Source organism: Prosopis cineraria, unplaced genomic scaffold, assembly GCF_029017545.1.
Source record: "Prosopis cineraria cultivar Desert tree isolate PC_DT_omini unplaced genomic scaffold, ASM2901754v1 PC2, whole genome shotgun sequence".
In the NCBI taxonomy this organism is placed as follows: domain Eukaryota; kingdom Viridiplantae; phylum Streptophyta; class Magnoliopsida; order Fabales; family Fabaceae; genus Prosopis; species Prosopis cineraria.
The window spans coordinates 15,334,937-15,347,741 of NW_026555333.1; the positions used below are offsets into that span (position 1 = coordinate 15,334,937).

A 12,805-nucleotide genomic window follows, 5' to 3' on the forward strand; every position below is an offset into this window, starting at 1 on the left:
GCAATATTGAGATTGGATAAAATATACAAAATTCATAAACTTTGAGTGAGTTGCATATCATCACCTCCACTTTTAAATGTTTAAAACTAAGACCCTAGAGTTTTACATTTTAACTAGCGACCCCTTGCTATTAAAATTAGTCAAACCTAATGTTTATACCATCCCACTCTTTTTGAATTAAGTAACATGCCATAACATCACTCTAACGGATAGAACTTGGCATAGACATGGAATTTCTATTATTTTAAGTATCTTATCGACATTTAAAAATTGCTTAAGGCCACTAATTGATTCCCTTAAAACTCCTAATTCATAAATGACAAAATGGCTTTGTGCATTTTTTTAAATCTTATTAAAATACTTACAATTTCATGTCAATACTGAGTGTCATGTGTTAAAGTTTTATGTTCTTTTTTTTTTAAAAAATGAGATGGCTTAAGTTGTTAATTTTAACGGTAAGGAAATCAGTAGTGGAAATAATAAATTATAGAGTCTTAATTTTAAATATTTAAAAATCAGGGTGGTGCTATCAGCACACCTAAAAATTCATTAAGATTTTGTATTATTTAGACTTTATAATTTTATGTATTTAAATTGTTCGAGTGAGAATTGAAAACAATTTTCTCTTCAAAATTCTTAGAGAAATTGCATTCTTCAAAATATTGTGAGCATCATCATGCACTGCATCATCTGAACTAAGTTATGAGATCATTAAAACTCATCATGGGACTCCATTCTCCCTTTTTAGGGATGATGTGAAGGTTTAGTCCATTGCTTCGTTCCTTGCCATGGACAAGAATGGAGTTTCGCAGGAAGTATTCATGACTGCCCTTAATACTCCCTCCAATTATGGCCCCTGAAAGATATGGATGGTCTTATTATAAATTGCTCCATGGGATAATAGTTAAGTTTTTTTTTTAAATAATCTCTCTTTGAAGGAATTAACTATGTTTTCACAATAACATAAAAAATTGCAGGTGAAAATTTAGGATAAAAGTACATTTTTATTTCGAAAGTATTCTTCGATGAATACCTAATATTTTAAACTATTAGTCAAGCAATTTTATACTTAAAGTAATTAAAATAAAATATTTTTGCCTTTATCATTAAACTTCCTAACAGTTAATGTTGTAGTCTCATTTAGTATTTTCAAACGGTCAACATTAGGAATTTAATGGCAATAGCAAAAATGCTCCATATTAATTACTTTAAGGTCAAAATTTCTTAGAGAATATTTCAGGAGAAAAAATGCACCCTTACTCTAAAAATATAATACACATTTGAATTTTTTTTATTTAAGTATGGATAAAATATAAATACATTACATTTTCAAACAAAATCAATAACTTAATCACTTTTCATTGGTTTTAGTAAAGCAGTTAAAAGTTTTGTTTTTTACAATAAAGATGGGAGTAGTTTGCTTCAAACCATTTTCTTAATAAAATTTTTCAAATTATAATTCTTTTTCATTTGCTTGATCTCATATGTCTATATGATTAATGAATCATCAATAATAAGACTCATAATTATCTTTTTTAATGAGACAAATTTTTTTCATTAGTTATATGGATATTTTAATAAAAAATTGTAATTTTATAAATAATCATTATATATACTTAACTAACTTTCTTAGATTGTGTGATTTGGTTATTTTTCTCTTGTATTTGTAAATAGAGGGAGTACAATAACTTAGATTATTTAATGACTTCCTTAGTCTTGAATAATTGGCTCATTTATCACCAAAAGATGTACTCGCTTTGTTTTAAATATAGGAAAAAATAATCAATACACACAGTTTAATAAAGTTAGTTAAGTATAATAATTATATTTAAAGTTAAAAATTTTGGACCAAATTATCAACTTTAGGGGGACAATTTGAAAAAAAAAAAGTGATAAACACTTATTGAAACTTATAGTTTTGTTTATAAGTCAAAGCAAAGAGAGATATATATGATAGTTTCTCTTATGTTTCAAAATAGGGGAAGTATATATAAGAGGACATACTATGTGTTTTTTGGTTTTTTATTTATAAGCAAGACTGCAAATTTCAAAAAATGTTTATCATATTTTTTCCACATTGTCTCTCATAAAGATTATTTTTATTTTTTATTAGACAAATTTGTTTCATTAATTAGATGGATAATTTAGTCTAATTTTTTAAATTTTATGCATAGTTATTATACTTAGCGAACTTTATTAAACTATATGAATTTATTATTTTTCCTTATATTTGAAAATGAAGGGATTATTGATTTCCTTAAAATTTAATATAACTGATTTATTGATGAATAATTACTCCTTCTATGAAGAATAATAATGAGACGGGGGCCGCGACAATTTAAACCACGTAAACAAAAGATTAATAATTTTTGCAAATGTCTGATGGTAGGCCCATATTTATGCTTAGCCATAAAGGCCCAATCAAAATGTTTAAGTCCGAATCTTTTCATACGAAAATTGCATTGTTTTTTATAGATGGGCACCCGACAGAGTTAACAAGAGCTACTATCGACGTTTCTTAGAATAAAGGTTTGAATCCTAAAGAGTGACAGACACGATAATTAACACAACCTCAAAGGGATCATCCTATCAAAACCTCGCTATCATTGTAAGGTCTTCTCGCAGGGGAGGTCTGGATTAGTTTGAGGTGAGCAACGAATTCAGAATACCCCAAAATACTGGATGGTTTATACCAAAACAAATTGTATTGTTTTTATAAAAAAAAATAGTCTATACTTCGAAAAGTTTAACTGTACAAATCCATCACTTGTTTCTGTAGCAAAAACAAAATCAGTCATTTTCTCTCCTGGATCATTCTTTTTCTTCGTCCAAAATCTCCTGGATTATTCATGGGCCTGCTAATAAAATTACAAATCCATCATTAAACATCAATATATTTTTTATATAAATTTTTCCTCTTATGCATCTTATTTTTATTGAATTTATTTTAAAAAAATTCAAGTACCATAGTTGTGTATTTATAATTGTCATGCATCTAAAAAAAGAAATAATATTATAGTTATTTTTTATAATCAAATATTTTATTTATTTATCAGTTTTCTTTATCTTTTTATACGTTCATTTTCTCAACTCTTTTTTTTTCTGTTTAAATCTCTTTGAATGCTTAGATCGAAACTCAAATTATAATGGACATTTTTTCGAGAACAACTAACAAAATTACGAATTGGATGTGGCTTCACTATAACAATTTTTTCTTTTTTATATGAAATTTTGAATGTTATTAACAAGTAACAACACTTTCTTTAAAACCAAGTCAGTTTTGGATCTAAGTATAAAAAGTTTGTGTTATTTTTTTATAAAATATATTGTTTTTATTATATTGAAAAACATGTTATAATTATTCATTAATATTATATGGAAAATTTTGCATCAACATTAATTACACAACGCAAGTAAATGCAACAACTATTCTTGTCTTTTAAAACTGGATTTTAAATTAATATTTCCAAATTATTCTTTTGTTTTATTCTTGGAAGTGCTTTCAAAGCAAACAATTCATTTTTTTTTTCAATTGTTAAATCACGTTCTAAAAAATAGTTTTGTGAAAAAATTGTAAAAAATAAAAAAGAATCAAATTGGCTTATAATTTTTCTCTTTCTCCTTTTATTCTTCTTCTTAATGATAATTTTAATTTTTTTCAGATAAAATTTTAACAAATTAAATATGAATAATTTAAAATAAAAATATCAGAGAGGAAACGAGAAAACTCAGAAAAGGACAATACAAGAGGGGCTGAATCTGAAGCAAATGTAAAATTAGAAGCAAAGCCAGTTGTGGTGGTCCTTACTCATAAGTGATTGTTCTTTAGACTGAGGGATAGTGATTTTAGTCAAAAGAACAATTCTAGGATAAGCATGGTTCAAAAATCGGAGGATTCCTTTTTTTTTTTGTCGAAAAAAAAATCAAAGGATTGTAAACGAGTTTCCACAATTTTTTTAAATTAAATAACCTTTTTCTAGGTAATTGATATGCTGTACTTCCATTTCATAATTTTTCTAGGTAACCACAAACACACGACTCATTTTTTCTTCTACACAAATATTATCTCTGAACTCTCTGAAGGCTTTGGGGACTTGTGGGTTGTGTACCTGCATATACTCGAGGTAACCGAGATCTCTTTAGTACTCATGAATTCTTCAGGTACGTATACATTATTTTACTAGTTTATATGAATTGAGATATTCAGACCTAACAGTACTTCCATTTCATAATTTGTATGTATTTGAGATGTTCAATCACGGAATATATTTTAAATTTCCTTAAAAAAAAAAGTACCTTTCCTTTAAAATTTTTTAGTGAAAAGTTCAATGTACCATACCAAAAAAAAAAATTAGACACGTCACAATGAGTTTTATTTTTTAAGATTTTTTTAGTGAAAAGTTCAATGTACTAAAGAAACCTTTAAAAGGACGCAAAGAAAAATAATTGAAAATTTTTATTTTAGTAATGAAAAAGCTAAGCGAGTAAATAATAACCGCCCAAATCCAAATTAATATCAAAAGGGGTGAAAGGTTAATAGGAGAAAAGAAAAGTTATGGGAAGGTCAACTTTTGAGTTTAAGAGATAATTAATTTTTATTGTTATTTGTTGAATAGATAAGGTGGGTGCGTGTGTATATATTTATCTGTGCGTACGTATAAAAGGGATTGATAATGAGACACTAACACGCGGAATGAAAGAATACCAATTAACTCATTATTATGAGAATTCAAACCGACGGATCAGCTCAGCTGTATTGCAAATCAATCAGGAAATTAAAAGAAAAGGAAGGTTAACTAATAATTGATGTTACTTCTAATTTGATGATTTTCTAATGTGGTTTCTGAGGTTAGAGAAAGCTCCGATTGGATGCCGCCTATCTCTTATCAACCAGTGGATCAGTCCTGAGATTGACAATGCCACAATGGACACTCATCAAACCCCAAACCCACCTTTCTTTTTCATTTCTAAACATCATTCTTTTATCAACACATTATATATTTAAATAAAAATTATTTCAGTTCGATTTTGTGAACATGCAGTATCCATAAATTCACATGCTTTTCCATTTATAACAATATTCTCTTACATATTTGCACTATGTAGTGGAGAACACACACAACACATAATAAATATATATACTCTTTCTGTTTAAAAATATAAAATATTTTTTAGGAGTTGGGTGTTAAAAAATATAAGATATTTTTAGTCTTTCGAGGTATAATTATTATATTTTTTTCTAAAAGTACCTCTATTGATAGTGACTTTATATTTATTATAAAGTGTTTAATAGGGGTAAATATGAAAAGATAGGATTAATTTAAAAATATATAACTACTTTATTGAAGGGTGAGATTTGGTTAAAAATAGCTTATATTTTTAAATTGAGTGAGTAAGCGTTATTTATCCCATATTCATAATTAGTTTAATTTAATTTACGATCTACGAATATATCGATATAGATGACAAAATTTATAAAAGCCACACTATTTATAAACTATAAACAATGCAAATCATTTTTGATAGTATAATTTTTTTATTTATATATAATAAATATTTGACAGATAACTCATAAGATTGAGGTTAAAGATCTTTATCAATATGAGAGCCTTATTGATAGATGATCGACAAGTACTTCTATAAAAATGTTTTGAACTTGAAAGCATGTCTAAGCTCTAATGAGTTCTTGAAACTAGATTCATCTAAACTACTTTTATGGTCAAGGAAGAAAAAAAAAGAAAATATTCAACGCACTAAAAAACCATCACCTAATATCAGAATAATTTAATAACCAAACTTCAACCATTGTGGAAAAAGAAATTGTTACTTTTAAAGTTGTAAAGGAATTATATTTAGAAAGCGTTGCAATTGGAAATACTGCATGCAGGTCAAAAATATGATTACTTGATAACAGTTGTGATCATTTGGGAGGAAAGTCATTGCATATACATTAAAATAACAAGAAAAAGTATATGTAATTTAATTAATTGATAAAAAAAGAATAAATAAAGGAAGAAGATCACACAAGTAGGTAGGGAAGGGCCTCAAATGAAGAAAAGGAGGTGGTTGAATGAAAAGTGGTGAAGAGCACTTGAAAAGTGGTGGGGGTGATGAAAAGAATCTTTTATTGAAGGGTAGACTCATAGAGGGCCCTTCATGTTTTCTTCATGGAAGAAATAAAGCAAAGCTGTTCAATCCTCAGTGCTTGATGATGGAGTCATTTCTCAATGCAGGGTCAAGCCCTTGTCAGTTTCATGCCCCCAATACCATGAAATATGTTCTCTCTCTCCCCCGATTTCAATGATAATGATTTAAAACATTAGGGTTTATTTTATTTCAATTTAATATAGTTTTTACCCTCCATTGCAATCTTATCAAAAAGATTTTCATTGTTTTCTCTGATGTAGTATTCAACTAATTATATAGCTAGGCTCTATTCAACATGGTACATCGAGCCGAATAGACACTAAATAAAGTGTCATCTGCGTGGCTCTATTGTTCATTACATAAAGCAATACGCGAAAGTTGAACTAATTAAGCTTAATTAACTGGACTTATGAACACCCTTGATGATATGTAATCTAGACTTTAGAGCAACTTCGCTAGGCACAATCAATATGTCAAATGGTGTGATTGCTGATATATCCCAAATCAAAATAATTGAGCGGCAAATCTTTTTTCTTTTTTCTTTTGTTTTTGTTTTTGAATATGATGAAGTGTGTATACAGAATTATTCAAACAAGAATTTATTGGAAGAAAGATCGTTACATATTTTGGGTTGTGTTGGAAGGGAGTGGGTTGTCACTTTTTGGTGTTGAGGATGCCTATTGATCATCATTTCTTTGTTGGTGTAATATAATGCTTGATTATCAACACCACCAGCATCGTGTTGACTTAACACAATGCATTGTCTGTGCCTGTGTCTAATTAAGGGCCTTGCATGGCATTACAATTCCTAGCAATATTCATATATAATGACTAGCAACCCACCACTTTATAAATTACACCTGTCACATATATTGCATCACTCCCCATTCATGATTCCTTCTCTTTCACCTTCATAATTATTATTCTTACTTTACCCTATTACCCTCTTTAGGCTATCACTTATAATCACATTAATCACAAGTCTTCTATGAAAACAAATATAATTATATAGTATTAGATATTATATATAAGCTTTTCTTTTTTTTCTTCTTTTTTTAATTCACAACTAAATGATATATTTTTTATCGGGAACAATTATAATTACCTATACTCTGTTACCTATATTCACACTCATTTTCGAATGAAAAGAAACGCACACATTCTCCCCACATCCCATTTTAGTTTTGAACATGTATATCCTCCTTGTTACAAGAGGAGTGTTCGCGTGCTATTCTGGCACATGGGTCACTGGCAATAACTATATGATATGCAGTGTAATTAACTTGAACTAAAATATGATATGAGCATGAAAAGAGAGATCAGATGTAACTCTCCTATATAATATATATGGATTATTGACCTTATTTAGAAGATATTGAGTTCTTTGTATACTCACTTCAACCATTGTTAATAGAAATTAAATTAAAAACTTTGCTTTGACTATTTTATTATTCAATTATTTATTATCAACTAAAGTAACTTATATATACATCGCATGGAGTTTGTTATGAACCACATGGTTTATAAGTTGTCAACAATCCAGTCACTTACAAATTTTATAGTTATATTAAATTTTGTTGGTAAGAATATTTCTTTCATTTCATCATCATTGTGTGATATTTTCAACACTATTTCCGATATAAAAACTTAACAAAAAAAAAGCCTTCTTCTTCTATATAATTATCTAGTAATTAATTTTTAAATTGCGGATCATATCAATTAAATTCGAGCATTACCAGATTTAATGGAAGGTAATTTTTTCATACAATTAATCCTTTTCACTTGCACATCAAAAAAGTCGAGACTATCATTAATCATTAAATCGATCTATATATTTTGTCAAATTATAATTATGATCTATTCAATTCTCATGCTTAATGTGTGTTTCGTTTTACATTTGAGAAATCATAGTTTTAAGTTTTTAACATTAATCAAGCATATATGCTCTTTCTCTCTTTTTTTTTTAATTTAGTCAGAGTGAATTATATTTATCATAAACAAATTAAGCAATATAATTGCTTCGATGTGGGGCCAACTATACTTATCTTGTCAACCACTTCGAATGTTAAGGTTCAATTATTGATATCATCACGCCCTACTTGCACTATATATCTCATCACTTTAGTCATTGCATACCCATAAACAGGAAATACGTATACCATAAAATTAACGATGCACTTCGAACACTGAACAAAATGGGCAAGTGGCTAAATAAACGACGTGGCTAACATTCAATATTTCTCATCGATCACAAAGTCATGAACAAAGAAGAGAAAAAAAAAGGAATTAATCACAGATCCACGAGCACTAGCTACATGCATAACGTATCTATATCTATATATACAAAACGGCAAAGAAAAAAGAGAGAAATAGTGCAGGCACGGCTCGTCTTTTTCCCTTTCAAGTCTCAACAAACACACAGTCACGCACGCGTCTAGGTTCGCTGGGTCCAACACTATCAAGCACTTCACCTAACAAGAAAACTCACCCTGAAACCAAACACCACCATGATAATCATGATATATAGGTATATATATATATAGCTTGATTCTGAAGGGTCAATGTGTTGCATAATAACTGATATGTAGCAGATAAACGGAGGATAAGTTTCGAGCAGGATCAAACGCTGATCTAACCAGTTCTTTGGTGGGCGAAAGGTGGTATTATTGCTTGTAATGATGCTTCTGGAGCCATGTATGTGAGTGTATTAAAAACTAAAAAGACAAGATCTGTGTGTTTTTAAGTAAAGCCATTGAATGGTGATGAAATGGCGTTAAAGAGCGATCCAAACAAGTGTTATGGTTGTGTCAGGCCAGCCATGGATCTACCTTCTTTGCTTAATTTTAGCAGTACAGCACAGTATGGCTGTGACTGGTTCTGAACCTGATGAAGCACCACACGCAGATGCTTTTTTTCTTTCTCTCTCAGGGAATGATGGCCTTACATTATAGCACAAACTTGTCCCTTTCATTATTAATACTGTGTTTCGAAAGAATATGTCGGAGACGTGTTAAATATAAACACACACACACACACACACACACACACATTTATTTCCTTCGATCCACCACAAAGGAGACAGAGTTGCAGGCAAATGAACACTTCCCAGGGGGGCTAGCTATCCCCTGCAACACTACACAAAACATAGCCCAAATCTCTCTGTTCTCTGAATTTTCCAAGCAAAGTGGAATAAAAAGTATCATGTTTACATCGAGTAACAAAATACTTGCATTGCATTTTAATTATTCCAGAATATGTCACCGACCCTGTTAGTTTTCCCAATGTTAATTAATTAGCAGCTTCATGCAACTAATACTAGATACAAATATTCATCGTCCGTGCGCCTGAAGGAATTAATTGTTCCGTATTGCCTGATTAGATATTCATTTGACGCAACACCACCAAAAATGACTCGTGACCACATGGTAATTGGACATGCAGAAATTTAGCAAAAGGATTGTTATTTAATCCTTTATATTAATTAAGATAATTAAAATATAACAAATAATCTATTTTTAATTAAAGATGCTAATACCCGAGAAAAGGGAGAGGGGGGTAGGGAAAAAAAGGTACAATTACAGCTTGGCCAGTTTTCTCTTATTTGTAGCTCGCTCACTCGGACTCACTGACTCAATAACTCAGGTTAATCATTGATGTACAGAGACAGTGTTGGTCATCTCGTCTGTCTTCTAACTCGGACCCACTGACTCAACTCGCTAAACCTCGCCCGCCGGAATTTTCCAAGCCGACGTTGCTATGAGGGGCCGAGTGTGCCACCCTAGCAGAAGGCACCCATTGTTCTCTTCCACCCTGTACCCGTCTCCTCCGGCGAACAGTGCCAGTAACGTGCTGGCTTGCTTGAACGCGTTCGAACCCAGGTGAACCGGTTCGAACCCGGCCGGTCCCATCCGAGTCCTCCACTGACTCAGTGTCTCGTGCCTCTCTATGCGCTCTGACCCTTCGCACGCCACCACGTTGCATATCTGTCTGCCTAGATACAGCTCCGACATCAGCACTTCCTGACTTGCCGCTGCCGTTAACCCCGACGACGATGATGAGCCCTCCAGTGAGTCGAACATGGTTGAGTAGTAGTGTAGTGCTTCTGTGAAACGGGCCAGGAAAACCGGCTCGTTGTGGTTTGCTTCTTGCTCCACCACAGTCACGATCTTCGGATTGACGGCCTTGATTGTGCTCAAGACCTTGTCGATGGCGCCGCGTCGGGCCAGGAGTTCGTGGAGCTCGAAAACGGAGTTCACCGCGACTGCTTCTCCGGGTCGGATCTCGATGAGAGACGGTTCGAGATCCACCAAGCTGTTGCAGACGAACCCGCGGAATTCGAACTGGACTCTGATTGTTTTCGCCATTTGAGCTAGTTTCAATCCTACTTGTTGAAGAGCATCGGTGTTGTCGGGCTGAGGAGGTCCGATTCCGGTGAGGCGGAACGCCGGAGGACCGCCAGGTCGTAATGCGAGGGCTTGCATTAATGCCGGCCATTGCATCCCCTGCTTGAGCCCAAAATCGATGACGTGAACTCTGTCAGCGGTGGCGAACGCTTCAAGAATGGCCTGGTTAGCCGTGAAATGGGCGAATTTCAGGTAGGGGCAGGACTCATAGAAATGCAAATATTGCATATCGGAGAAGGAGGAATCGACTGGTGGTTGCGAGACACCATAAATTCGGAGAGCCAAAGCTTCGGCGAAGTATGTAGCCACCTTCCCCATTGCCCCGGCTTGGGACACCGCTAGCCTGCCCACGTGCTCCACAAGTGCATCCGCAAGCTTCAAATTGTTCTGCTGAACCGCCTCCGCACATGCCATCAGCGCGTGCACCAGACGCACCCCGTTTTCCTGGGAGTCAACGAGAACCACCGGACGCGCTTGCTCTGAGACACTCGCCGGCGACGTTAACGGAGAGGATTCGGTTGAAGGTGAAGTTTTCAATCGCTTGTTATTTTCACCATTTGTCGTTTTGCCTTGTGGGTACGCCGCCTTGCCTGGAATTGCTCGGAGGTCGTACTCGGAATCATCGTGGTAGACGTGCGACAGATTCTCAATCCGCTGCTGCGAATTGGAGAAATTTCCGGTAGATATGACGGAGGATCCGGCCGGAGCCAGAATAGGGTCGTCAACTTGGTGGTTCGCCAACAGCGCCGACGGATCGAGACAATTAGGCGAACCGTGGAGCTCGGTGAGCATGCTTTGAACCCAACCATGGAGATCGGTGGGGTCATAGTGGACGGTGTCAGAAGCAAGATGAGAAATCCCATCTTCCTGAGAAGTGGCCATAACCATCTCAAGCTGTTCGAGCTTCTGGGCCACATCCGCCATGTCCGACGACCGAACCTTGTAGCCCAAAGCCGCCAGCAACTCGTCCATCCCGCTGGAAGCATCAAGTTCTTCCTCCCACATCTTCATCTTCCCACTAGACATTGATGAGCATTCAGTTTTCAAACCACAACCACCAACACCACTGGTATCTGGATAATCTCTCTTCATCGTTTTCCTCTCCAAATCCAACAAGAGAACAGAACAAAGCAACAGATCAGATCTAGAATTCGTTCATGGCAGTGAAACGGGGTTCTGCTTTGCGATTCCTGCAGTGAAACAACAGAGAGAAGGATTGGATGCTTTTGTGTATTGTTGGTTTTTTTGGGGGGCGGGGTAGTTCCAAAGGGCAAACCAGGTAGGCTCAGAGTGGCATAGATAAAGGGACAATGGAGGCCATAATAAATATATATAATATTTTTATTTATTTCGTGTAAAGCTTTTGCTGCAGGGCAGATTTTTTTGTTTTGGAAATTACCATATTAGTATCAGTCTTTCCATTATTGTATTTTCGAGTCCGGATGGACGATGGTCGTGGTTGGCATATTATGTGGTGTCTCTGGGTCTTCTAATTTCAGCGTGAACACTTCAAAATTTATTTTTATTTTTTAGAAATAAAATATTTATTTTTATTAAAGGTTTTTTATTATATTTTTTAATCTTAAATATATTTATATCTCAATTTGTCCTTATTTCAATTGGCCAAGCTTCAAAATTAAAAGTAAAATAATATATGGTGGTTTAAACATAAAGTGTTGAATTTGACATACATAAAATATACTCCCCTATTAAAAAATATAAGGCATTTTTAATCGAATCTCACTCTCAATAAAGTAGTTAATTATTTTTTAACTAACCCTAAATTTTTATATTTATCCTTATTAGACACCCTATAATAAATATAATCATTCATCAATAGGGATTTTTTTTAAAAAAAGCAATAATTATATTTGAAAAAATTAATCTTTTAATCCTCCAACTTTTAAGTCATTTGTAACTCAATCCCTCAACTATCACTCGCTATGACTTAATCCCTCAACTTTTGAATCACTTACAAATTAGTCCCTTAACTTTTGTTAATTTTTTTTTCATGTTAACTTTTATCTCACGTTAATGAATAAGAAGAGAGTATTTTAAAATAATATATGAGCATTTGTTTACCCCTCTTGTTTGATAAAAAAATTTAAAAAAAATTAAAAAATAAGGACCGCGTTATAGGTAAATCGAAAGTTGAGGGACTGAGTTGCAGCGAGTTATAGTTGAAGGACTGAGTCACAGCGAGTCATAGTTGAGGGACTGAGTTACAAGTGAGTTAAAAGTTGAAGGATTAAAAG

At 33.2% G+C, this 12,805-nt stretch overlaps 1 protein-coding gene across 1 annotated transcript; it reads right to left on the bottom strand.

Annotated features, from left to right (window-relative positions):
* Window positions 1-9,591: 9,591 nt before the first annotated feature.
* Window positions 9,592-11,854, bottom strand: LOC129303886 (DELLA protein GAI-like). The gene has a single exon (XM_054943454.1). The coding sequence runs from the start codon at window positions 11,640-11,642 to the stop codon at window positions 9,864-9,866; it is 1,779 nt and encodes a 592-aa protein (XP_054799429.1). The 5' UTR covers window positions 11,643-11,854; the 3' UTR covers window positions 9,592-9,863.
* Window positions 11,855-12,805: the final 951 nt, after the last annotated feature.